At 33.0% G+C, this 27,169-nt stretch overlaps 2 protein-coding genes across 3 annotated transcripts; both read left to right on the top strand.

Annotated features, from left to right (window-relative positions):
* The first annotated feature begins 1,290 nt into the window (after positions 1–1,290).
* On the top strand, positions 1,291–13,767 carry LOC141672873 (uncharacterized). The gene is made up of 14 exons (XM_074479561.1): positions 1,291–1,773; positions 2,702–2,791; positions 4,716–4,778; positions 4,882–4,968; positions 5,069–5,218; positions 5,338–5,453; positions 6,327–6,561; positions 6,652–6,762; positions 7,413–8,471; positions 8,561–8,824; positions 9,720–9,905; positions 10,068–11,228; positions 11,665–12,015; positions 12,906–13,767. The coding sequence occupies exons 1-14, from the start codon at positions 1,390–1,392 to the stop codon at positions 13,224–13,226; spliced, it is 4,578 nt and encodes a 1,525-aa protein (XP_074335662.1). The 5' UTR covers positions 1,291–1,389; the 3' UTR covers positions 13,227–13,767.
* A 1,230-nt stretch (positions 13,768–14,997) lies between these two features.
* LOC141672154 (CSC1-like protein At3g54510) lies at positions 14,998–26,795 on the top strand. 2 transcript variants are annotated; one of them, XM_074478661.1, is made up of 10 exons: positions 14,999–15,475; positions 20,424–20,564; positions 21,233–21,296; positions 21,881–22,093; positions 22,895–23,086; positions 23,894–24,192; positions 24,604–24,883; positions 25,352–25,630; positions 25,993–26,226; positions 26,432–26,795. In XM_074478661.1, the coding sequence occupies exons 1-10, from the start codon at positions 15,162–15,164 to the stop codon at positions 26,576–26,578; spliced, it is 2,163 nt and encodes a 720-aa protein (XP_074334762.1). In that variant the 5' UTR covers positions 14,999–15,161; the 3' UTR covers positions 26,579–26,795. The 2 variants fall into 2 exon arrangements, with proteins under 2 accessions (XP_074334763.1, XP_074334762.1); XM_074478662.1 differs by lacking the exon at positions 22,895–23,086 and having other exon boundaries at positions 14,998–15,475.
* Positions 26,796–27,169: the final 374 nt, after the last annotated feature.

The raw sequence follows: 27,169 nt of genomic DNA, 5'->3' as shown, positions 1-27,169 counted from the left end.
TGCATAAACATAAAAAAGGGCTGGCCCGTCAAAAGTCCGGTTCAAAAAGAAAGAAGCTAGGAGAGGCTCTGAGGTCCTATTTTGAGCTCGGACTGTCTCCGGACGCCTTTAGGATGGAATAGGTAACGGGGAGTGACGATGCCGCCCGTTTTCATTTCGTGGAAGTCCCCGACAGAGCCTCCAACTCAAGCACGAAATAAATGTTGAGTCAACAATCAATCATCGAGAGGGGCACCAACCATCAAGCGAGATCGATCCCCACCCTTACACATTTCATTCATCCCCCCAACCCAACACCACCAGATCCATCTCCCCCAACCTGCACCTCATCCCCTCGCCTCCTTCCTCCGTCGCGGCACAACCTTCTCCCACCCCCTTCCACCGCAAACCAAGCCCCACCGCTGCCGCACCAATTTCGAGCACCAGATCTCTCTCTCTCTCTCTCTCTACCACACCCCTGCTCCCCCTACTTATCACTTAAATTTGCCGTCTCCTTTCATCTCCTTAGCCCACTCAAACTTCCAATCTATCCACTACCCCTCCCTTACCCCCATCACCTCCGCCCCGCCGCCTCGCCGATTACGAATTTGTTCATCTCTTTTCTCTCTTTTACCAAACCAGATCCAAAATAAAGTTTAGATCTATTATTAATAAAAACTCCACCCTATGCAGATTTTATTGTGTACATAAAAATGATTTCTAATAATTGTGTTGGTGAAAACATGTTGGTGATGACGATACGGGGCGATGCTAATTTTACTATGCCGAATTTCATTCCAAATTGGCGTATTTTTTAAAATATGGCGATTTTTATTATAATGTTGGTGGTCGGAATTAATGAATGGAGCTGATGACCACATTTGGTGGCCAGAAATAATGGCTGAATGTGTTGATTTTTGTTTCATGTTGGTGATTTTTTGTATTTCGGTGGCAGGATATGATGATATTTATTTTTCGATTGTGATTTTTTATTTTTCAGATGTGATGATTTTTTGTTTGTAATATAATTTTTCGGGACATGACAGTGGCTCTTTGCTGACGTGACAGTGGTCTTTGTTGACATGGCAGTGAATAAAATATAAAATTGAAAATTTTTTGTATGAACTAGGGGCATAATGTAAATTTTAAAAATAAAAGAAGCATAATGTAAATTTTTTAAGTTATTTTCTAGTTTTCATTTTAAACTTTATTTTTATTTGAACATATTACCTATATACACACACATGTATGCACATGTATACAGGCTGGGTTTTTACTCTAGTTATATTATAAAAATATAAAAGTTTATATTTTTGCATATATCTGTATCGAGCGCTATTAAGCTCATCTCAGCTCCGTACTTCGAAATCTAAAACCCTAACTTTCAATTTCTAGGGTTCCAAATTCCCAATGACGAAAGTGTACGGAACCGGAACTCTCGATTTCAAGCGCCACCGAGTCGCCGAGTATCCACTCACTGAGTCAAAGCCTGGTACTAATGTACCGAGTTCAATCACTCTTCTCGAGATTCAAAGAGATAAGCTGACTAAAATCGCCGAGGAGAATTGGGCGAAAAGTGAGGGTAGAAATTTGAAGGAGTTTAGTGAAGAGCTTGTTAAGGAGATTTATCATACTGAGTTGTTGGTGAAGAGTGGGAGGAAAACGGTGCCGTTACAGCGAGTTATGATTTTGGAAGTGAGTCAGTATTTGGAGAATTATTTGTGGCCGAATTTCGATCCCGAGACGGCGAGTTTCGAGCATGTTATGTCGATGATTCTTATGATTAATGAGAAGGTAGTTTTCGGTTTCGTGCTGTTGAGTTTGTTGTCTTGAGTTGCTTTTTATTTGTTTGTTAAGTTATGTGTTTTGCGTGTAGTGAATTGTATGCTCGTCATGATGTTATAAAGTGTATGATTGGTTGCGGAGAGTAGAATGTTGAATGAGATGAAAATTTGTTAGTGTAATTAGAGATTGAAGATAAGGATATGAGAGAGATAGGGAGAGAGGGAGAGAGAGAGAGATTTATGTAACTTATATGGTGAGTGGAGATAGTTGCACTAAAAAAAGCAATTGAACCTATGTGCCTTAAAGTTATAAGTATCAGCAATTGATTTAGATGATGATATTAGGAAAGTTGCTTAAGTAGTCATTTAATGAGTTTGAGTTTAGAATTAATAATTAATAATGAAATGAAGTTAAGAATACTAATTTACATGGTTATGTAATTATGTGTGTTTATACACACACGATGTTAGTATACACCTTAAAACTTGAATTATGATACCAAAAATCCGCACAGATTGTTGAGACTTGGGAGACAACAGTGAAATTTGTAGTAGTTATGATACAAAAACTCTGCACTCAAGGGATAGGTATATATTGCAGGTTGTATGAGGTGATATTGCTGTTATTATCAGATGAAAACCAATATTATACAGCCAAATAGTACATGTTCAGCTTTGTTTTTTTCCAAATCCAAGTATGCTGGTACAATGTTTACTATACTCTATGTAATAAGCCCAAGAGGGATCTTATCTAAGATGGTCTGGTGAATGATACTTACCAGTAAAAGGCTGTTTTTTTTTTGGGGGGGGGTTTATAATAAGAACATGTGAGGCTGTTTATTGAGAAGGGTTCTGTATATGTCATGTTTTTAGATACTTATATCATGATTTTAGCATGCAACTAACCATTCATCTTCCGGATTTTGTAAAATTGGCAGTTTCGGGAGAATGTTGCTGCTTGGATGTGCTTTTACGATAATAAAGATCTATTCAACTCATTTCTCGAGAAGGTTCTGCATTTGAAGGAGGTAAGATTACAGTACTTGGGTGATTAGTATCCAGTGTATTATTTGTATCTTGCTATATCCTCTCTCTCAACATAATTAGTTACAGTTCATTACTTCATTGCAAAAAATAAAAAAATGTCTAATATTGTCAAATTTGACATCTCAATGAAAATTTGAGATGTGATGTTAAATGGCTAATCATCTTTGAGCCCCAGTAAGATGTCCTTTGTCCTGATTAACGCGTTTAGATACTTATATGACCATACTCTCTTGTCCTTATATTATCTTTGGTTTTACTTTTTCCGATTGCATCATGGTTTGTTCCATGAGCAGTTTTGCCATTTGTGAATCTAAATTGTTTGTTACAGAGTCCAATCTCCCTTGTAGAGACTCATACAAGATATGCAAGATAGCTAATACTTTTGTGCATATAGACCAAATACGTGATATATTTCAAACAGGTCCCTGATCCCCTTGAAAGAATTTTGAGGGATGGTGTCAAAGTCAACATATTTCAATTTATTTATCAATACTTGATGTACTGATTTTATCCATGTAACAACTAAGGAGGCCTGCAATGTCAGTTCTGGAGAAGGATAAACTTAGAAACATGACGTGGCAGTCCTACATTAAAACTGAGACATCATGTACTGTAGAGGTGATCTGTAGCATATGAATAATGCACAAGTATAAAATGCTTATAAGTTGTGACGTGTGACATTCTTGAATTTAGTGTCCTTCTAAGCAGGTTAACACCGAATATATATTATGCCTAGTAGTTTTATCCTTACCACATTCGTTCCATCATTATATTTATATACATGCCCGCTGGTTTGCACTTTCCATAGCTGTCACTAGAAGGATTATAATCCGGTATTTGGGTAGCCAGTCCTTCAAAGATCAAGCTCTGCAGATTTTTATTACCCATTTGGCTTACCTTAAGAATAGTCACATGTTACTTGCAGTTCTATTATGACGTGAAGTAGAAGTATTTTTCTTGCTTATAATGTACTCCCTCTGTCCCGTTCAATTCTATACGGTTTCCTTTTTGGGGCGTCCCTCGCAATTGTATATGTTTCAAAAATAGGAAAGTTTTATAATATAATAAATAACTATACCCACTTACATTAACTACTTTATTCCACCACACTTACTTTATATGTTAAATATTTCCCACCAGATACATTTTTTCTTAACCTCCGTGCCACATCTCCCATGTATACTAATCAACGGGACGGAGGGAGTAACTCCTAAAAGCAAGTCCAATAGACTAGCTATTCTTGCTCTTAAATCAAAATTTAACGAATTGGAGAAAAATTTGTGCTCCAACAATGTCTTAGTGGCTACTTAAACCACTAATATTTTAGTTCCACTCTTTAGTTTTAAGAACTCATTCCCTCTTTTAAGGGATGTCTTAACCTATATTTTATAATATAATATGGACCCAATTTTTTTCTCTCTTTTTATGTTATTTTAGTTTGAGATGAGCATTTTCAGTAATATAATATTAAATAAGGATTGAGTATGAGGAACATTGTTGGAGATAATGTTACTTATCCATGTCCTAAACTACTAAGAGCTAGTTTTCCTTATTATATATAAGGAATGACTTAAAAGTCTGTTGGACTTTCTCTAAGAAGTGAAAAAATATTCTGTTAATACTCGAAGTTACATTTAGAGAGGATAAGGTTAATTTTTCAAGTCAGTTTAAAAACTTTAATGTAACAGAAGTATGCTTACAAAATTTGTCTTATAATGTACATACTTCTTACACAAATGGACCAAATAAGATAATTGTAACTTATAAATCAGTTCTAACTTGTAAGGGATTTACGCAGACAAGCCCATGTTCATATCATCTTTGCACCCCTAGACTTGCACTATTTTTGACTAGCACATAATGTATTTATAATTATGATATCTGAGATCTTGAATATGATTGTAGGGAAGAAGCTTGAGTATCGCTGAAAAGACTAATTACCTCCTTTTCATGATTAATGCCTTCCAGGTACGAAAACAATGTTTAATATAATAGCTATGTTTTGATTAATTTGTTGGAATTACAATTTGTATATGATCTTTTATTGATCTTATGATATTTTGGTTGATAGAGCTTGGAAGATGAGGTGGTGAGCAAAACGTTTCTAAGATTAACAAGTTTGCAGTGTTGGCATAGTCTATCATATGGCCGTTTTCAGGTAATTTTATTGTCATTAATTTTTCTTCTGTTTTCATGCTACCCCATTCCTTTGAACAGTATTTGTAGGTTGTTTATATTGCTTCTGCCTTCCGCTGTAGATTGAGCTGTGCCTTAATCCAGATCTGATTAAGAAATGGAAAAAGGTAGCTAAAAAAGCCAAGGAGGCTCAAAAACGAGACAATTCGTTTGATCTGTCGACTGTTCTGGAAGTAAAATTCTTGAGGAGTATTGTTGAAGAGTTTCTAGAGGTGTGTTTTTTAAGCAGTCTGGTTTCTGAATATGCAACTCGATTTTTTAAGTAGTCTGCTTTTTAATACGCAACTCAATTGTATGTATTGAAAAGATCTCATCTTGCATCTTACTACAGGTACTTGATCGTGAGGTTGTTGATGAATCTGGACAAGTTCATGAATCGTCCATCTTGTATTGTGAGAGATTTGTAGAATTTCTTATCGACCTCCTGAGCCAGCTGCCGACGAGGAGGTATGTTTGTGTTGATTGTCAGTTTTTTTATATTATAGTAAAATGTCTGATTGGATTCTATATCTATTTTAACTGATACAGTATACTAGTATAGCGATTCAATAGAATATATATAGTAAATTTACTTTCTAAAGAGTTCCATTACAAGTTTATAAATATATAAATGTTTTGATAATACTTGTAGTACTTAAATTATAAATTTAGACGAGTTTGTAAATATTAAAGATTTTCCATATATCTAGTTTATATCTGTCGGTTATATTGAGCTTGCTGTATAAATACATGTTGCATGTGAAAGAATTGCAGCACCATAATCTCAAAAATTCAAAATGCTATTTACATATTTATATCAATCTTAGAATAGTTCTCTTAGTTTTGAAGGACAACCTTTAGTTATATCTGTGGATTGTATTTAATTGACTTTACCATGTATATTTCATAAGGTCTTAAAAGCGAAGTATAAGATCTTTAGAGCTAAAGTTTTGTGACAAGACATTTTTTTATGGATTTATAAATTAGATTATCGTTTAGTTATCATTACTAGAAGTATATGGAGGAGTGCCCTACTTCCTCCAAATATCAATGAGCGCCAATTCGACATTTATTTACAAGTACTTCCGTGGAAAGTTCAAGGCACTAGATTTATCTGAATCCATGAAATATGTTGGATCGTGGATGTATAATGATCTAGAATTTCTATTTATTTGAAAGAGCCCTTTATTAATGCACAAACACACACAGGCACCCCAACTGGGTTTTGCAAGTCTGAACTATAATATCTATGATTGAGCCTGCTACGAATTTCATGCAAGTGCTTGATAACTGCAAAGTCTACAAGATTGTGCGAACGGCTTTACATTTTTGTTGTTGCAGATTCTTTAGGCCTTTGGTTGCTGATGTAGCAGTAGTTGCCAAATGTCATTTAAGTTATCTGTACAAACATGAAAAAGGGAAGCTCTTTTCGCAATTGGTTGACTTGCTACAGTATTACGAGAACTTTGAGATTGATGACCGTTCAGGGAGGCAGATGACTGATGATGAGGTGCTTCAGACTCATTATGAACGAGTTCACTCTTTTCAACTTTTAGCATTTAAGAAAGTTCCAAAGGTTAACTTTCTCTTCCAATGTATATTTGCTATCTGAAATTTGAGAAAGTTATGTGGTCAATAAATCACAATCTTATTTTCCTGCACGCAGCTGCGAGAACTTGCACTGGCAAATGTCGGATCAATTCATAGGCGTGCCGATCTTTCAAATAAGCTTTCTAAACTTACCGAACAAGAGCTTAGAGATCTAGTCTGTAGTAAGGTTAGTCAGATAATAGACTATTTATATATCATATACAGTGAGTTGGTGATTTCGAATGAATTTATGACTTTCTGTTGACAAATGTATATGACACATAAGCTAATCCTGATATCGAACAGTCTTGGCATCTAAGAGTCAAGATTTGCTTCTATCATGTCTCATATTCCTGTCTTTGTTGGATGCAAATCTGATATTATATAATTTGAACGGGTATAAGATATCATGCTGATGCCACATGCATGCTCACTTGTTCAGATAACCGTGTCTTTAGTACACTTCCTTCGTGCATACATCAACTCCATCCTTTTCTTTTAGTTGCGCCCCGGATTATCTGTCTTTATGGCTTATTATAGAAATACTCCACCTCAGTATATCTATGCATTGAAAATTTGCCGTTCTAGATTCATTAACTTCTTATAGTAAAATATTTACAGCACTTATAATAATTATAGAAACTCATGTAGTGGACTGGAGGTGTAGATTAATTGTGCTGGTGCATTGAACTGATCAAGCAGGCACTTAAAATTCTGTCATTTGCAAGATTATTGAGTAAATTTATTAAAAGCTTATGTTGGGGTTGCAATCACTTCATATATTATTTCTTTTCTTGAATGTATATTTGTTGGCTAACATCTCTTTTTTTTTGTTAGCTTAAACTGGTGTCAAAGAATGATCCGTGGTCAGAAAGGGAAGAATTTCTTATTGAAGTGATGGTATCTTATTTTGAAAAAAAGCAATCTCAGAAAGAAGCAATAAATGCTCTACCGCTTTACCCAAATGAACAGATAATGTGGGATGAAAGCCTTGTACCAAGCATCAATTACTCTGGGGAAGGATGTCTGGCACTTCCAAAGCTTAATCTGCAATTTTTAACCCTTCATGATTACCTTCTTAGAAATTTCAACCTCTTTCGTCTCGAATCAACATATGAAATCCGAGAGGACATCCAAGAGGCAGTACCGCACTTACTTGCCTATGTCAATAATGAAGGAGAAACTGCTTTTCGTGGTTGGTCAAGAATGGGAGTGCCGATAAAAGATTTTAAGATCCGGTCTGTAAAGCAACCAAAAATTGGAGAAGTCAAACCATCATCCGTGACAGCAGAAGTTACTTTCAGCATATCCAGTTACAAGGCACAAGTAAGATCAGAGTGGAATTCACTGAAAGAGCACGATGTTTTATTCTTACTTTCTATTCGCCCGTTGTTTGAGCCGTTAAGTGCTGAAGAGGCAGAAAGTGCCACCGTACCACAAAAGCTTGGTCTTCAGTATGTACGTGGGTGTGAAGTTATTGAGATGCGTGACGAGGAGGGAACTCTTATGAATGATTTCACTGGTCGAATCAAACGAGATGAATGGAAGCCTCCAAAAGGAGAACTGAGAACTGTAACTGTTGCTCTTGATACGGCACAATATCATATGGATGTTACTGATATTGCAGAAAAAGGCGGAGATGACGTTTACGGTACATTTAATGTATTGATGAGGAGAAAGCCCAAGGAAAACAATTTTAAAGCAATTTTAGAATCAATAAGAGATCTGATGAATGAAACCTGTATTGTTCCTGACTGGTTGCATGATATATTTTTGGGTTACGGGAATCCGTCTGCAGCACAGTGGACTAATATGCCCGATCTTCTGGATACAGTAGATTTTAAAGATACTTTCCTTGACGCTGATCATGTTTTACAGTGTTTTCCAGATTATCAGGTATGTTTACTTCTGTTGGTGTTTTGACTGCTTGTACTTTAGTGTTCCGAAATAATATCTTGTAATCACTGTTTATAACTTCTCTGCAGGTTTCTTTTTTGAACACAGATGGCACAGAGAACTCTTTACCAAGGCCTCCCTTTCGTATCAAACTTCCTAGAAATCTAAAAGGCAATGTTCATGCTCTTCCTGGAAATGAGAAGTCTGCTGTAGCATCAGTCGACGCTGTTGACAACGCAGACAATGGTTCTGAGAAAGATACACTGATTGTTGAGGCTTATATCCCTCCTGATCCAGGTCCATATCCCCAAGATCAGCCAAAGCAGAACTCAGTTAGATTCACCCCGACACAGGTTTTAATCGCTTCCCACTTATAGTGGTGTATAATCTATGTATGATATTCCTTGCATGATATATTGATATATCCTTTAATGTTATATAGGTTCTGGCTTGTCCCACTTCATACTAATGGATGTTTCCGATATAATCCTTTTTTTTATTTTGTCACTCTTTTTCATTTTTATATTTTTTTCCTTGATATCTAGTACAATATGTGTTATAACTGCCTTTCATAGTATGACCTCTATTATCTACATAACTCATGTCTTGTTTTCTGATTTTGTCATTAATGGATGCTTTTAATTATACAACCCCTCTCTCATATAATCTTTTTTCCCTTTTTGATATTTTTATGAGATCCTGCTTGTATTTAGAAGAAATTATCTTTTCCTTCTCCGTATATGCTTTAATTTCACAATGAGGAATGATTGGATCATGTAAATTTACTGGGTAATAGTTTTGGTTGTTATACTCGACAAGAAAGATGAGCATTTAAACAAACTACACACTCCCCTGCCAATTTTCATTAAGAAAACATAACCTAGCCTCCCCTTTGCTCTAAACTAAAATGCACTGACCTTACTCATTCGAGTTATGTAATCAGTCCCTTAAACTGGTTGTCTTTTTGCACTCCTCTGTCACCCAGTTCCAGATCCTTCAGAGGCTGACCTAGGCGACAAATTGAAAAAATCTCGAGGAGTGATGCTTATTTTTTTTCGAAAATTAATTTTAATTTCTTATGTGTAATTTCAGTGATTAGGTGTTTGATCATGGGCTTTTTATCTTCCACAAGATTTTTCAATTATTTATATGCTTTTATGTATTAAATACTCTTGGAGACATGTTCTTTTCTTTTGGTCTATAAATTAAATTATAGCTTTTATATATTCCTCTATCCTGGGTTTGTAGATTGGAGCTATCATATCAGGTATTCAGCCCGGGCTAACTATGGTCGTTGGTCCACCTGGTACTGGAAAGACTGATACTGCTGTGCAGATCTTGAATGTCCTTTATCACAACTGTCCTTCACAAAGAACATTGATAATTACTCATTCAAATCAAGCGTTGAATGATCTCTTTGAGAAGATAATGCAGGTTTGATTTAAATTTCTGCAACTTGCCATCTAGTTTGAGCATTATATATGTCTGTTTTCCCCTTTACTTGCAAGTGCCTGAGTATTATATTTCCTAAAAGTATTATGCTGCTTTAATATCTTGTAGTTTCATTTGACAAAGCATATGATATTCATATGACAGAGGGACGTGCCTGCTCGCTATCTTCTACGTCTTGGTCAAGGTGAACAGGAATTAGCTACAGATCTTGACTTCAGTCGCCAAGGCCGGGTCAATGCAATGCTCGTTAGACGGTTAGAATTACTTGCTGAAGTAGAGAGGCTTGCGAAATCTCTGCAACTGCCCGAGGATGTTGGTTATACATGTGAAACAGCCGGATACTTCTGGTTGCTTCATGTGTATTCTCGTTGGGAACAGTTCCTGGCTGCATGTGCTAAGCCTGAGAATAAAGTGAAACCCAATGCTGTTCATGATTTTTTCCCCTTCAAAGAGTTCTTTACGAACAGTCCTAAGCCAATTTTTACTTCCCAGTCTTTTGAAAAAGACATGCGTGCAGCTAAAGGGTGCTTTCGTCATCTTAAAACTATGTTCCAAGAGCTTGAAGAGTGTAGGGCATTTGAGTTGCTCAAGTCTACAGCTGATCGGGCAAATTACTTGATGACCAAACAGGCAAAAATTGTAGCAATGACTTGCACTCATGCGGCTCTGAAGCGGAAAGATTTTCTTCAGCTGGGATTCAAGTACGATAATCTACTAATGGAAGAAAGTGCTCAAATTTTGGAGATTGAAACTTTTATTCCAATGTTGCTTCAGAGACAGGAAGATGGATATGCTCGACTAAAGCGCTGTATTTTGATTGGTGACCATCACCAGTTACCTCCGGTTGTGAAGAATATGGCTTTCCAAAAGTACAGTCACATGGATCAGAGTCTATTCACAAGGTTTGTTCGGCTGGGTATACCATATATAGAGCTCAATGCACAAGGTAGAGCTAGGCCAAGTTTAGCTCGACTCTACAACTGGAGGTATAGGGATCTGGGTGATCTTCCAAATGTGAAGGAGAACGAAATTTTTCATAGAGCAAATGCTGGATTTTCGTTTGATTATCAGTTAGTAGATGTGCCTGATTACCATGGGAGAGGTGAGAGTGCTCCTTCTCCGTGGTTTTATCAAAACGAAGGAGAGGCTGAATATCTTGTCAGTGTCTATATATACATGCGCTTATTGGGATACCCCGCGAACAAGATTTCAATCTTGACAACTTATAATGGGCAAAAGCTTCTAATTCGTGATGTCATTAGCAGACGATGTGTACCATACGATTTCATTGGCCCACCACACAAAGTAAGTTTGACTATAAACGTAAATTAGGCAAGTATTGGATTAGTCAGTACTCAGTAATATAAGTGTTGTAAATTCGTAGTTTCTTTTTTAACCAATAAGCACAAAGTACTTTACCTGTCTATCATATTAAGGAAAAATTTGCTCAGAACAATTTTGAAGATATAAGTTTTACTAAATACAGTGAAAATTGTTTGTGCTTTATTTTGAGATGATTAGTGAATTATCGTGTATATAATCATTGTTCCCGGTTTGAGATGTCCAATGGTAGATAATGGTTGTACTTAAATCATGGTTTTCCTCTCACTCCCATGTTCACTGATGGAATTTTTACCTTAGCCCTGTAGTTTATGCTGTACTTAATATTGTGTTCTGATTTGCTGGCACATTTTCTCTTTCCTTCCATATGAATGTAAATGAGCTTCTCATTTTTTTATAGGTTACAACTGTTGATAAATTTCAAGGTCAACAAAATGATTTTATTCTGCTTTCGCTGGTCCGCACTCGCTTTGTGGGTCACCTTCGTGATGTTAGAAGATTGATTGTTGCTATGTCTCGTGCACGTCTGGGGCTATATGTTTTTGGTCGACGATCTCTGTTTGAACAATGTTACGAACTGCAACCTACATTTAGACTTCTGCTTCAGAGACCAGATCTGCTTGTTTTAAATTTGAATGAAGTTACACCATTTACCAATCGTCATGTGGAGGACACTGGACAAGGCCAACTTGTCAGTGGGGTTGAAGAGATGGCTAGTATTGTCAACTACAAAATGGATCAAGTGTATCAGGTAAGTTTAGTGTATAAATTTGCAATCTAGATTTGTATTTTAACTTTGCATAGGGATATAGGAAAAGAATGTTTGGGACCTTCTTAATGCTAGCAATATTTTATGAAGTATTATATCTTTATTTGAAATTTCTGTTAATTTGTTATTACTGTTTCTCTTCAAACACTTTACACATTATTGAATGGGAGCTCATCCTGAAGATAGGCTTCACTAATAATTTGACTGAAATTGTCAATTCTTCCACGGGGGACATGCATTTTTCACAATAAATAAAAAAACTTTCTCTAAAGTCGTTACTCCAGTACTATACTTACCTCCAGCCAAATATAGCCCAAGACCGGTTGCTCTTTCTTCTTGACCTGTAAAGATGTCCAGGCTCCAGCATTCCCATGCTTTAGCTTTTAAGTAATATCTTTTGGTGGTTGAATTCTGCAACTACAGGATAGTGGTCAAATCTTAATGCCTTGATCTAGTTAGTACGGAACAACCTATCATGTCATATTATGCTAATTTGTAAATATATCCTCCTGCTGTGTTGTGCGTTTTAACAAGTATTGAGAAATGAAGTTAATTTGTGACATTGTTATATATATTTATTTATTAGTTAATATTGTAACCAAGCATAATTTGTAGTTAATATTATACACACACACACACACACACTATGCAACGGATTATTAAAACCTTATTGATTTGATTGTGCTATCTTTTTTATTTAGATTCAATTTTACATTTATTCACATTAAACCACTTAATATAATATGAAAAATTTGAGGTATACACATCTTTGTAAATTCATCAAGTCTAATTTCATGTAGATTGTTTTTGGAGAAATTTATAGGTATTTTTACTTGTTCAAGTTATAGTCAACTAAAACTTCTTTTTTCCAGGCACGAATGATGAGCTTTCCAGCTTATTCAGAAAATGTAGCAATGACGGGATCTGGACAAAACGGCCTGCAGAACTCAACATCCTCAGGTGATATGATGGATACCGATACACCTGCATTGCAAAATGGGTCCCATGAGGAGGATGTGCCAGCTGAATATAAATCTGAAGAACCTACAGTTGTAGAACACCAATCATCGGAAGAGGGAGAGATGCGTGCTGAAAGTCTAAATGGGAATACCGTAACTGAGGTACCTGGAGTTGACAATAATAGCAGTATAGCCCCTGGTAGCAATTTAGATGAGAAAATGGGGAAGGAGTAAAATGCACCAGGCATGCTCATCTGGACTTTGGAAGGAAAATGGCGTAACAACAAAATGAAACTGGTCTTGTGGTTGTGGGTGAATCAGTGGTCAAATACTGCATCGCATGCAAGGCTTAGGCACTGAGATCTGAGCATAAGTACATGAAGTCGGAGCACACGAAAGATGTCTTGTAACTCGACGCTTTATTCATTTTAAAGCATAGCATGTCTCCTTTTGAACTTGATTTCGGAAGAACCATCAGTTTGCAATTGCATACTAGAAATCAGTTCTCTTATTTTGGATGGGGTGCAAAATGTTACAAAGTATTAACTATTAACCCCAAAAAAGAAACCTTCCAACTTTATTTGAGTGTAGCTACCAGGAATGCGGTTAAAATTGTAGCAAAATCAGAGTACTGGCTAGCCTTCAGACGCCAGTTGAAATAGAATTTTTATATGCTTGTTAGTTATTGTTGTACAGATCTTCCAGACATTTTTACATGATATTTATTCCGGTTGTAAGCAGCATAATATCATAAATCCCCGGCCTTATTTATTCCTTTTGTAGCTTTGTTTAAAATGGAGACAAGCAGCCCATTCTGATTGCCACTAATCCTGGTAAAATGGGTCTGGATTCGAAGAACCGAACCGAAATTTATGAAACCGAGATCTGATCCGAGATCCGAATCATACAATTCGATAATTATCCGAAAACCGATTTAAATTGATCCGAAAAATATCCGAACTGAAAATGATTATAAATGCAAGATTCGATTATAACTTGGAACCGATTAAAATCGAATAATATATTACCCGAACCGAATATGACCTGAAATAAGCAAAATTTATACTTTAAACAATTTTATGTTTATGATATCATACTTATTTAATCATATTCTTTTGTAAAAGTACATTATATTACATTAAAAATACTAAATTAAATAAAAAGGATATTTTTTGAATCTCAGAAATTGAAAAAATAATTAAGTTATAATCCGAAAATATCCGAACCGAATTTGATCCGAACAGAATTTTGACCGATTTTAAGCCGAATTTTATCCGATTTTAACCCGAATTAAACCCGAACTGAATCACATCCGATCCGAAACCAAACCGGTTATCCGAATTGTCAGATCTAATTGCCATCATGGTGCACCCTCTCTTTGAAAATGATATAATTCTATTTCACTAATTTTTATGTTCCATTAACTATATAAATCATTTATTCCTCTCTCTCTCCCTCTCCCGTTTCCAATCTAAATTTCAACAAATTGGGCAGGATAGGATGGAGGAAGTAGAGTTGTTTATTAGAACGAATAAAATTAAAGTTGATACGGTAAATTTATGGGTGAAGGATAAATTTAGCCTATTTTTACACAAAATTGACAAAAATAACCAATTTCTGAAAAATTGCCAACTTTAGCTGATGGGATACCCAACTGTCAGTGGAGTATCCACTTTATACAAGATACCCAACTGGCAGTGGAGTATCCCATATATGAAATACCCAACTACCAGTGGAGTATCTTATACAAATTGGGATACCCAACTGACAGTGGAGTATTCAATCGGCCAAAATTGGCCACTTTTTTCAGAATAACTATTTTTGTTAAATTTTTTCAAAAATCGGCTATTTTTGTCAATTTTTCTAAATTTATTTAGTTTGAGAAATAATCAATAATTGTCTTGGGTCTGTTACAAGTACGCATTGCATTCACATAAATCCAAAGTCAAAATAAGGGGGACTAAGAAAAAGTCTGCGTCATCATACAGCCTCAGTATCTGCCACATTTTACCAAAAAGGCTGCCAACACTCTGTTACTACATCATCATAGATGTGAACCCAACTTAAAAGTCGGTAGTAAAGTATAGATAGAATAACCAAACAAATGTACACACATAAAGGATCATAAGCAAACTATAAAAATATACAGATTGGATTAGGAATAAAGGGATGATAACAGGGGAAAGTCTAGTAGCATCGGCAGGGATCAACATAGGAGTAGCACTAATACTAGTATCTCTTTTCTCAATATTTAAAAGACAGCCTTCAAACGCTGATTTATATTATGCTCGACGTATATCTCTCGAGGAAGGCAATCTTTACGCTGATATACCAGTGGTGGATCGTCGTCATTCTCTCATTTCTCTCCGGCGATATGTTCCGTCAGTGCAATGGGTGAAGGATGCGCTTAAACTTACAGAAGATGATATTCTTGATAATTGTGGCCTTGATCGTCTTGTTCTCATTCGTCTCTTCAAATTCGGGTTTTTTTTCTTTCTCGTACCACATTTTAAGTACTAAATTCTACGCACTTTTGATGAGTTTGCTTACTTTTATTGATTAGAATTTTTTTGCTTTCAGAGCCATCATTATTAATGAGGATCAATTAGAAAATGTCACATAGGAGCTTATTGTGCGCCTAATAAATATTTCTTTTGTCCCAATTTATCCGTAATATTTGATTTTTTGTGGTCAAATTAAATCAATTTTGATTATCAATCTTTCATTATTTTTAAAAACTGAAAAATCTATATTATTATATTATAATAGACGAAACATTAAAAGTTTTGTCAGTTGTTACCTGCTAAAATTACTTTATTACCCTTATTTTAATATTTTATTTTTTTTATATTAAACTTTTTAATTTTCCTTTTTAGAACCCTTTTAATTTAGTCAAATTATTATACTAATTAAAATTTTATCATATTAAATTTTAAAACAATATTTACTATAACAATTAATTTAACTATTATTTAATTAAACCGTAAAATAGATATTATTTTATAAATTATAGATATATATATTTGTACTACCAAAAGATAATTTGCTCACTATAATTGTCTCAAGTTAATACAAAGCAATCTACACTTTTCATACGGGTTTAAACAAAATTATTATATTAACCCCGGTTCAAATAAAATTTAAAGAAAATTAAATATACTTAATTGGATTATATTGGTATAATGTGTCTTAGACTAAGTCAAAATAACAAATATTAGTCATCCAGTTAAACTATTATAATATTAAACCGAGTTAAAACAAAATAATATATACTTTCCGGATAAATAATATATTATAAAATTGATCAAAGTTAAATTAAAATTATGATCAAAGATAATTAGACCAACTATGGTAATCATTAATAACCAGCTAATCACCTTGTTCACCTAAAACACGTTACTTAATTACAGTTCCATTCTCTTTAGAATCCATCAAAAGATACGCTTTCAAAAAAATTACTTAATTACAAATAACATAAAATATAGACATATGTTTCAAGTTTAATTATTTTAAGAAAAAATAAAAATCTTATTATTTAATGTAATTAGAAACAAAATAATAACATAAATAAAATTAGAAATAAATATGCATAATAAAATTCAGGATAAAACAAAATAATACATAAAATTCACCCGAAATATTACAACTGAACCGACTAAAAAATTATTTAAATTAAAAGATAAAAGATAATTCGTTGGCAGATACAATTGTCTGGGGTAAAAGAAAATAATATACACTATTAATTCCCTAAAAATTATACGATTCAGCCGGGCTAAAATAACTAATAAAAAAACTAAACATGATTAATTTGATTTGTTGGATGGAGTTAAAACAAATTAATATTCAACTAGACTAAGATAATATACTACTCATCTTGGCTAAAATAAAATTATATTAAACCTTCACTAAAATTAAATTCTAAACAAACTAAATATATATACTTGGATTTGGTTGAAATAATAGGTTTATATAACTATAGGTTTCTTCTATTTCTATAATATTCATACTATTTTGTTACATCGCACTATTAAGATTCGTGGAAGTCAGAATAAAATAAAATATTATATACTATTAAACAGTGTTAAAAAGTATAATACTATTATTCCAAGAAAAAAAATTTAAATAAAAAATATTTAGACCAACTAAAATAAAATAATATATTTTTATACGGGCTAAAATAATTATATCATAAATTCAAGCTTAAACAAATTAAATTAAAGCTGAAAATAAATAGTTGAATTTAGTCATGGGTCTTAGACTAAAATAATGTGTCAAAAGAAGACAAAAATCAAATTAAGGGTAATTTGTACTATGATCAATATTAAAATTTATCTTTTAATTAAAATATTATTATCATTTGTATACACAGCTAAAAATATTAATAAAACTATGAGTCACAATCAATAATATTGTTTTTTATAAGATACATCTTATTTGAAGGATATCACTTACATATAAGGTGTATGTGTATGTTTAATTATTATTAAATAATATTATTAAATATTTTAATTGACAAGTTTTATATTTTAAAATTTCCATTATAAATAAATTAAAAAAAATATTAAAAATAATTTCGGTATCGCACATTTCTTATAAACTAAGAAAATAATTAGACATAAACTTATACTTCCATATCTACTACATTAGTTGATTGATAGATTGCATATGTCCGTATTCTTATTATACATTTTGAAACTCACCCAAAATGAAAGTTTTTAGGAATATATTTACCATATCAACATTAGCACTAACATGCTTATATCACACTAAATCACTAATAAAAAATCACTTCAATCTCCGATTTAGTTTTATGGCATAAATTATAATCATTAAACATTTTAAATCAAATTTATAATTAGATATAATAGTAATTATATAAATTAGTAAAACATTTGAATCTTATCAACAATCTAAGTAATTGTAAATTTGACCTATTTAATTGGGGAGGATAAATATTTTTCAGTATCTAATTACGTGTATAAACTATTTATTTTAAAATCTAATTATTATAATAGTTATTAGAATGTAATGAAAGATATATCCGGTTATACTTATTTAGATATACTTACTTTTTTAACAAATATAATTAATAAAATATCAAAATACAAATAATAAAATGACAGTTATTTAAAACAAAGCACGGGTACATATACTTTCTCAATGATATACTCTTTATAAATTTTTCTCAATTATCTATATTTGTAAAAAATATGTTAACACCTTCCAAAAAAAGTTTAAACAAATATTATTTAATTAAAATAAATAAATCATGTATCCAATATAACTAAAAACTGTATGAATCATTATCCAACTTAATATCTAATAACACTTAACTTCTTTCTTAGGAGGAAACTAAACATTTCCAAAATTAATTTTATTAATTCAAATTATAATATAACAAATTATTTATTAAATCAAGAAAAAATTAAAAAAATAATAGCAAATCATCCACATCCACGTAGGCTCACCCGCCATATAGGCAGGCTACATTTTAACTATAATTCTTAAGTAATATAATACATTCAAAATAATATGTAAATATTTTAACTTCATTTAATTTCAATAATATATAATCACTACTTTTATAATTTAATTTTACAAAATAATAAAATAATAAAATTACAAATATTATAATCACTCCGTGTTATCGGCTAGTTCCTTATACAATCGAAATATGGTTTCGTTTGATTGGTTGGTTAACACCTTTCTAAAAAAATATGTTAACATTTTCCAAAAAAAGTTTAAACAAATATTATTTAGTTAAAATAAATAAATCATGTATTTAATATAACTACAAACTCTATGAATTATTATCCATTTTAATATCTAATCGCACTTAACTTCTTTCAAACACTTCCAAAATTAATTTTATTAATTCAAATTATAATATAACAAAATATTTATTAAATTAATAAAAAATTAAAAAAAAACAATAGCAAATCATCTATATCCACATATTCAAACTCTCACTTTTCTATAGGCCCGCATACGCTATAGATTTTAACTATCTAAATTTTGAATCTTTCATTAATATAATACATTCAAAATAATATGTAAATATTTAAATTTCATTAATTTCAATAATATATAATCACTATTTTTATAATTTAATTTTACAAAATAATAAAATTACAAATATTATAATCAGTAGGCACGGCTTATTGGCTTGGATACTATATGAAAGTTTTTATCAATATTTGGTCTGAATAGATAACATTTTTTCTCTTTGTTTTTAAGTGAGTTTTTCCCCCCAAATATATATGCATGTCATTGGCAGTTATAAGCCAGTTATAGTTCTCCTCTAATTGCCCATTATCAAACTGCAACTTGTCTTTCTCTGATATTTCCATAAACCTTCAAATTTACACGTCCACAAAAATGTATAACATCTAGAAATGGGAGTTCTTGACTTGGGCTCCTCAGTGTATTCGTATGTTACTGTGGTGAATTCGGGTACCATATATGCTTCTGCAGCCATTAATTTAGGAGTAGCCATTCTTCTCCTTTGGCTCTTTGCTATTTTCAAGAGACTACCATGTAATGCCACTATTTACTATGCTCGTGCAATAAATCTTAATCACCATGTTCCCCCTTATCATGATCACTCCTCCGGTTTACGTAAACTTGGTCCTTCTGTTCATTGGATTCCTAATGCTCTTCACATTACCGATGATCAAATTCTAGAGGAGAATGGCCTAGATGCACTTACTTTGATCAGGCTTTTTAAATTCGGGTCTGAATTCTGTCAGTTTAACTCCATGCATTTTTTATGTACTGCAGTTAATTATACCCATGACAGTGAATTTCAAATTTATGCATAATAATATATTGAGCAGTACTATTTTCTCGTCTTAACTTTTTTGTTGCACTGAGAGGTCTGAATAATTCCAATTTTGTTTCATGGTTTGTTTTTGTCTCTTTCTTATTGAAATATCTGTGTAACTAATAGTGATCAGATTAGGGAATTTTGTGGGAGATCAGTCTACTGACTCCTTAAATCACTAGGAGCTTCCACTCACTACTACCAACTCCAAGAGTCACCTAGTTATTTTAGTGATAAGTATTATAAACAATTAGGCTTTTACCTTTTAGTGATAAATCCAAACATCTCTGTAATAAATATTGATTGAATCTTGTTCCTACAAGTTTATATTTTGCTGGATCAGTATCTTTCATTTTTGATGTTATTTTTATATGTTTATAAATTTTAAAATATCATTATAGCAGAGCTTTTTTTTCCCTTTACTATTGTTGTCTTATACATGCTAAACTGCAATAATATAATACAACTAGTGCATGTCAGTTTATTGGCTTGCCTTGTGCATATATGATACATTCTTAAAAGGTTTTGGATATATATATATATATATATATATATATATATATATATTTAGACGCTTTTATACCTGAATACAAATTTGTATCGGACAGGATCAACTTATTTGTCGTCTGCTCTGTCCTTGGTTTATGTGTACTTCTCCCTCTCAATTATTGTAGCAATAAGAGGTCATCTGACGATCCACAATCCATGGATCACTTCACGATTTCAAATATTAGTGGAGGCTCAAACAGGTAATGTTTGTTATGGTTTGTAAATCTGCACTGACATGCACAGTTGTTGGTTAGTCATTCCTCTACTGCAAGATATTGGTATATAGATGTTAGAGAACTACTTGGTTAAACAAAGCTTACACATTTCACCAATGACCTTGTTCTTTCAAATGCACCATTATATATAATGGTAAATTTTAAAGGCAATTTAAAGGCAATTTTTTAAAAATTCAATTTCAACTTATTGTGAATAAATGGGAAGAGCACCTGTTTGAGAATCATCTCACCCAGGTTTAACATGTCAACACTACTGGAAAAGCTTGGTAAAAAGAACTAAGAAAGCCAGTAAAATTACATGCAATTTTTTTCCTGATATAACACTTGAATATGAACTGCTACGTCTTGTAGTTCTCTAGTTCAAAATTATACACCTTTCTCGTCTCACACTCTATTTTATTTCTTTTTTATTTCTTTTGGGAGGGGCAAGATGTAAATTGTGTGCTTGTGCTTGGCATATTTCTTGAATAATAAGATATGATAATTAAGAATGTCGTATAATTTTTTGTCCATTTCCCACGTACAATTGGACGATGCACTTCGGTCTTCAGTCATATTGGCTGGTTATAAAGCTGCCTTTAGACTTTAAGAATGATTTAATCATCAATTAATTGTCTTTTTTTTATCAACAGGCTTTGGGTGCATTATTCTTGCTTATGCGTTATCACGTTGTATGTAGTATACCTAATGCACAAGGTATATCTATCCTCACATTTTGTTAGCATAGTGTGTATAACTTTTAAGGGAAACATTTTTTTTTCTATTATTATCTTATTTTCCTACAGCTTGGGGGAGGGGTGAAGGTGGGAATTCGCTTCTCGACCATAGTATGTTTCTAAAAATGTCTAAGAGACGGATGAGATTAGTTTATTCTGACACTATATAAACTATTTTTGGATTGTTGTTTCTTCCAACAAAGATTAGAGAAAAAATCTTGATTGTTGTGACTTGTGAGATATGGTGGATGGATTGGTCAATGTGTGTTCTGTTTTATATATGAACTACTATGTGTCCTAGGTCAGAGCATACTTGAAAATTGTTTTCAGAGTTGTATAGAGCTGTTAGGCAGATTTTCTATGTTGATACATTGAAACAGAACATATCAAGATACATCTGTAGTTACATTTATGTAATTCCTTTCCAAATAGAATCTCCGATTCGTTTGACTTCACCAAGACAATTTTGGCTTGCTTCAGTTTTTGTGTAGTTATTTTTAGATAAAGTTTGATATTAAGAAAATTGATTATAACAGGTGACTTCCTGCCCCGTGTCATACTCAGGAATACAATCATATCACGGTGAAAAGGGTTCAGCAGCTACGTCTTCTACGGCATCAACCAAATCAGTTCACAGTTCTAGTTAGAAATATTCCTTTCTGCGATGAACACAAGGCTCATGGGTGTTGTGTAGATCACTTCTTTTCCAAGTATCACCCATATACCTATCGATCTTGTCAAATATTATATGAGAGGAAGGATCTTGAAGATCTGTTGGTAAGGCTACAAGAGAACATTTATAAAAACTTTACTTTTGCATGCTCAAATTTTGGCGTGGAAAATTTTTATGCTAGGACTAGGACACTAGGTTTATAATCTCTTTATCTACTGTTGCTTTATTCTCCTTTTGTCATTTATAGACATCGAGTTTAGTGAAATTTTAACATGTTGGCCAAAAAATTAGTTGAGATCGTTAATGAGATTGATTTGTGGTATGATTGGTTATATTGTAAGAAATTGTTTTGAGACATAATGTCATGTGAAATGCACAAGTCCCTTCAGGTTTTCTTCTCTTCCTTCTTCTATCTTTCCTCGCCATATATAAAAATCCCTTTAAGTTGCAGCTTATCCCAAAGATTGGGGAAACACTAACGCGGTGAAATTTTATCACTTAAATTTATCTAGTTGCGCCCAGTTGGAGGATAATATATGCTACACTATATATGTAGTGAAATTATCTTCTCTACACAAGCACCAAATCTAGTTTTGTTATTTATCTTCTAGGCCTAGTCACCTATATTATTTATCTTCTAGTCGTAGTTGCCTAGATTAAAGATTTATTTTGTGTTTTGTAATTATCATATCAAAACTATGTATTGTTTTATTTCCTTTGGCTTTTTCTATGCTCTTCCAGCAAGTAGTTACAAGTAGTTAAAGTATACAATTTTTGGTTTGCGATACTATGTTGCCTAACATTATATATATCATTCACATGTCTGGAAAATATAACTTTATAGCACGGTTCATATTACTTATAGTGGTTCATACAAGTGAAATAACTTAATTTATTATATGTAGAATCGGGCAAAAAAAATATCAGACAAGATTGAAACTTTAAGATTACGATCATTGACTAAGAAACGTGTCAGTGGATCCTCCCTGTCTCAAGCTTTTAATGATGACACAAAAATTGAACGGCTTGAGGGGAAACTTCAAGAACTCAATCATAAGATACGACAAACGCGTGGAACAAAGATGAATGAAGAGAAGGTATATTTTTTTAACAGTCAACTACATAATCTACATGCACTTTGCTTGTTTGCAATTATATGTCTCCAAGCATATATGTTCCCTTCTAATATGCAGAAGTAGTTCTATACCACATATTCAGCTGTTTCATGTATGAACTGATAGGAATTACTGTCTCAGGCTTTTAAGTTTATGTTATATGTTAGAAGTGTTTGGCATTGGGCATGAGATGGGGTTCACTTGGAGTGAAATTTAAATCTCCTTCTGGTTATGTTTAAAGGAAATCACTACTTCTTGATGACAATAAATCAAAGGAATTAATTAGGTCATCTTGGCTATATCCTGCTCAAGTTACTATATGATAACTTGAAAGTTTTATTTCAAGAATGATTCAAGTTTTATTTCAAGAATGATTCATCTATATATTTGGTGGTGATGATCATTGAGGCATTGACCAATGTGTAAACAATATTATTTTTTCAGTAGAATATAACAGTTTTTGCATGTCATACCTAAAATGTCAAAAAGTTCTATGTGAACTGCTATGATGATATCATATCTCCTATATAACGGTATCATGAAGAGCTCATCATCATGTAGCTTATGAACCATTGTGCCAGATGCCGGAGGGGCTAGGGTCATAGTTCAGATTGTGGTTTGTTAATATTTATAACTATAAGCAAGCTGCATTATAATGATATAGACTATAGAGGTAAATTAATGTCAAGCATTTTGTTAATGCAAATGTCATATTTCCCTTTCAGAATCTTAATTGTTAAAACCTAAATATTTCAAATTTTTAACCAAGTTCACCTTTCTACTTCGTAGGAAATGCCTGTTGCATTTATTACATTTAGGTCACGATGTGGTGCTACCTTAGTTGCCCAGTCCCAGCAGCACTCAAATCCACTCTTCTGGACCACTGAAATGGCTCCAGAACCAAGGGATGTTCTGTGGAGGAGTTTGGCGATACCATATAAACGTTTACCACTTTATAAAGGTGTAGTCGTGGTGGCTGCATCGCTGCTTACAATATTTTTCGCCATTCCAGTCACAGCAGTTCAGGGAATCGCGAAATTTGAAAAACTTAAAAAATGGTTCCCTCCTGCCATGGCTGTGCAGTTGATGTAAGATAATTTACTCTTACCTTTTCCAGATTGGTCCAATATTAATTAATCCGTTAGGCTGTACATACTCCTTAAAGATAAGAAAAAATTGTCATGCAAACATAAAGCTTCCATCACTTAAACAGGAAGTATGGGAATCTTGTGTAGTCGGTAACTCTTTCTGTTGTTATTACTAGGTGATCTAGCAAGTCAAAGCCAACCTCCCCCTATTTTTACAATATTCAAACTTTAATCACCCTGTATAACTGTCAGTGGAAACCACATTTGTCATAGTTTAATATTTATTTTTTCCTAATCCCTTGATATGTCCTCTGTTCTCATACTATATGTTTGTCCAGTTCTATATATTTTATCAATGTTGTTATATGTGTTTTGGTGCATATATATATGTCTTTGTTTTTTTTGTCTCAGACCAGGATTACAATCTACAGTGACAGGCTATCTTCCAAGTGTAATACTTGCTGGGTGTATATACGTAGTTCCATTTGCAATGATGGGAATGGCTAAACTAGCAGGATATGTATCGAGAAGTAGAAAGGATATAAAGGCTTGCAACATGGTCTTCTACTTTTTAGTGGGAAATGTATTCTTCCTAAGTTTGTTATCAGGTTCTTTATTGGATCAAATCGGGAAATCTTTTAGCCAGCCCAAGGATTTTCCAAGTCATCTCGCAAGTGCAGTCTCTGCTCAAGTAAGATGTTCAAACTTCTATCCCTTCCAGTTACTTGTACTAGTTTTCTTGTGCCTTCAGTTCGTCGAATATCCATATGTATGACATGTCATCAGGATCTGTCTCTTGTGTTTTTATAGTATATATATCTACACGTATACTACATGATAACTTTAGAGTTCAAATATTCTTATAGTTACATATTCTCGATGTAAATTTTCGATACAACTTTTAGTAGTTAAATTACTTTTCTGCTATTGTTTAAAAATCTCTGTTCCCTTGGTTTTTAGTTTTCAGTTTTCACTGTCAGTCAATGATTCACTTCTCCTGCACTGATTTATTTTGTGTCCTCTATTCATCTATATAACACTGTCTTCTAGAAGTAATCTACTTCTTATATTTTGAAGTATCTAAAGAAATTTGAATTATATCTTATAATGCTATAGAAATCAGTTAATATATTATAAAATTCTTATTTTGTTTTTTCAGGCAGACTTCTTTATGACATATATTTTGACAAGTGGATTGTCAGGATTTTCTTTGGAAATTCTTCAGCCGGGGTTACTTGTCTTGAACTATATTAAACTGCATACATGGGGCCGTGGAAAAAATAAAAATCCTTATCTATATTCACTGCCTTACTACAGAATTATCCCTTTCATCTGTCTGTTTATACTAATCGGCATGGTGTATGCAGTTGTAGCACCATTGCTGCTCCCTTTCTTAATTGGCTACTTCGCTCTTGGATATGTCGTGTTTATTCACCAGGTAAGGATTCCAAAATCTTGAACTAGTCTAGTTAATTAGTTAACAATCTGTTTGAAGTTAATCATACACGGGTATGCTCCTGAATAAGACTGTTCATTGTGATGTTAGTTTTCTGGCTATTATAATGTAGATGGGAGTGTTAACCTTCAATTCTTTGTTTACCTTGCATAGCTTTTCACTAAATTACTCAAGTCTGTTTTCCCCACTTTGTTCATGTTGAATAAAGCGTCTAAACCAACTCATAAATATTACTATCTAGTATTATCCTTTTCTTATGTACCTGACTAATGCAATGACTCCTTTTCTTATGTACCTGACTAATGCAATGACTGATCCACGATATTATATTTTTTCCCTGGCAGATCCAGGAAGTGTATGAAACTACATACGAGACATGTGGTCAATATTGGCCCTACATCCATCACTATATTGTTATTGCACTTGTTATCATGCAAATTACTATGATAGGTCTCTTTGGGATGAAGGCAAAGCCATCAGCATCGTTCGCAACAATACCCCTTCTAATAGTAACTTTGCTTTTTAACGAGTACTGCAAGATGCGTTTCCTTCCTTCATTTAACAATTATTCTGTCCAAGTAAGTTGAACAATTTGAAACACTATTTTCAGTTTAATGATTGAAACCTTGAAAAGTGTAGCTGTCACTTTGGTTATAGATTTGAATATAATACCATGATAGCATTTACCAGTCCTTTGCTTTTACTTTAATTTGAACCCGTGAGTTTATCAAGAACTTCAGAAATTGTTGGGATGTGAATGCATTATGTTTTATTTATGTTCAGGATGCAGCCAAAAATGATGAACTTGATGAACAGAATGGCCTGATGGAGGGTAACTATCGAAAAGCAGTAGATGCTTATTGCCCTCCATGTTTGCAGCCGGTGAGTGTTAATGAAGAATCAAGTTCAGCGCAGCCATTGATTTTGTGACATTGCACTTCTTGTTCGATTTTTTAGAATAATCGTGTTAAATGAATATGAACCCTATGTTTCGTTCTAGTCCATTTGTAGCTGGAGAGTATGTAATCTTGATTTGTCACTAGAATTATAGAGTATTCTGATAGAGTAATGAGCATGATTGTATTATTGTAGACTTTTAGTGAGCTGGAATATAACTCATTCTAATGGAAGCTTAGCTGATACCTTATGCTTTTTCTCTCGTCTCCTTGCTAAGGGTTCAATGGTCTTTTAAATTTCCTCAATTGACTGTAGTCTTTTTGATTAATGAGCCAATTTTATGGATATAAAAAAAAAATTATTCTTAATTTCTGCCCGAGCCTTTTTTTCCCTCTCCTAATATAGTTTTTGCTAGGTATTTTCTCCTAAATCATTTACATACAAGATATAATATCATAGCTAGATGACAAATATACAAAAAATTATTTTACCTACTCAGTAAATATACCTCCTGTTTGCTAATTAGTAGCATATAGAAGCATTTTATTAAAATAACTATATTTATTTGTAGCATTTTAAATTAATAGCATATAATAGCAATTTAAAATTAATACCATATAATAG

Source organism: Apium graveolens, chromosome 7, assembly GCF_009905375.1.
Source record: "Apium graveolens cultivar Ventura chromosome 7, ASM990537v1, whole genome shotgun sequence".
Taxonomy (NCBI): domain Eukaryota; kingdom Viridiplantae; phylum Streptophyta; class Magnoliopsida; order Apiales; family Apiaceae; genus Apium; species Apium graveolens.
The sequence above is the reverse complement of the archived record's forward strand: the minus strand, read 5'-3'. Positions and strand labels throughout refer to the sequence as shown.

Coding starts and splice junctions, on each gene's coding strand:
- LOC141672873 (XM_074479561.1), top strand. CDS start 1,390: ATGACGAAAGTGTACGGAACCGGAACTCTCGATTTCAAGCGCCACCGA. Junction 4,969..5,068: donor TATCATATGGCCGTTTTCAG/GTAATTTTATTG, acceptor CTTCCGCTGTAG/ATTGAGCTGTGCCTTAATCC. Junction 6,562..6,651: donor CATTTAAGAAAGTTCCAAAG/GTTAACTTTCTC, acceptor TCCTGCACGCAG/CTGCGAGAACTTGCACTGGC.
- LOC141672154 (XM_074478661.1), top strand. CDS start 15,162: ATGATAACAGGGGAAAGTCTAGTAGCATCGGCAGGGATCAACATAGGA. Junction 23,087..23,893: donor CAAAGATGAATGAAGAGAAG/GTATATTTTTTT, acceptor TCTACTTCGTAG/GAAATGCCTGTTGCATTTAT. Junction 24,884..25,351: donor CAAGTGCAGTCTCTGCTCAA/GTAAGATGTTCA, acceptor TTGTTTTTTCAG/GCAGACTTCTTTATGACATA.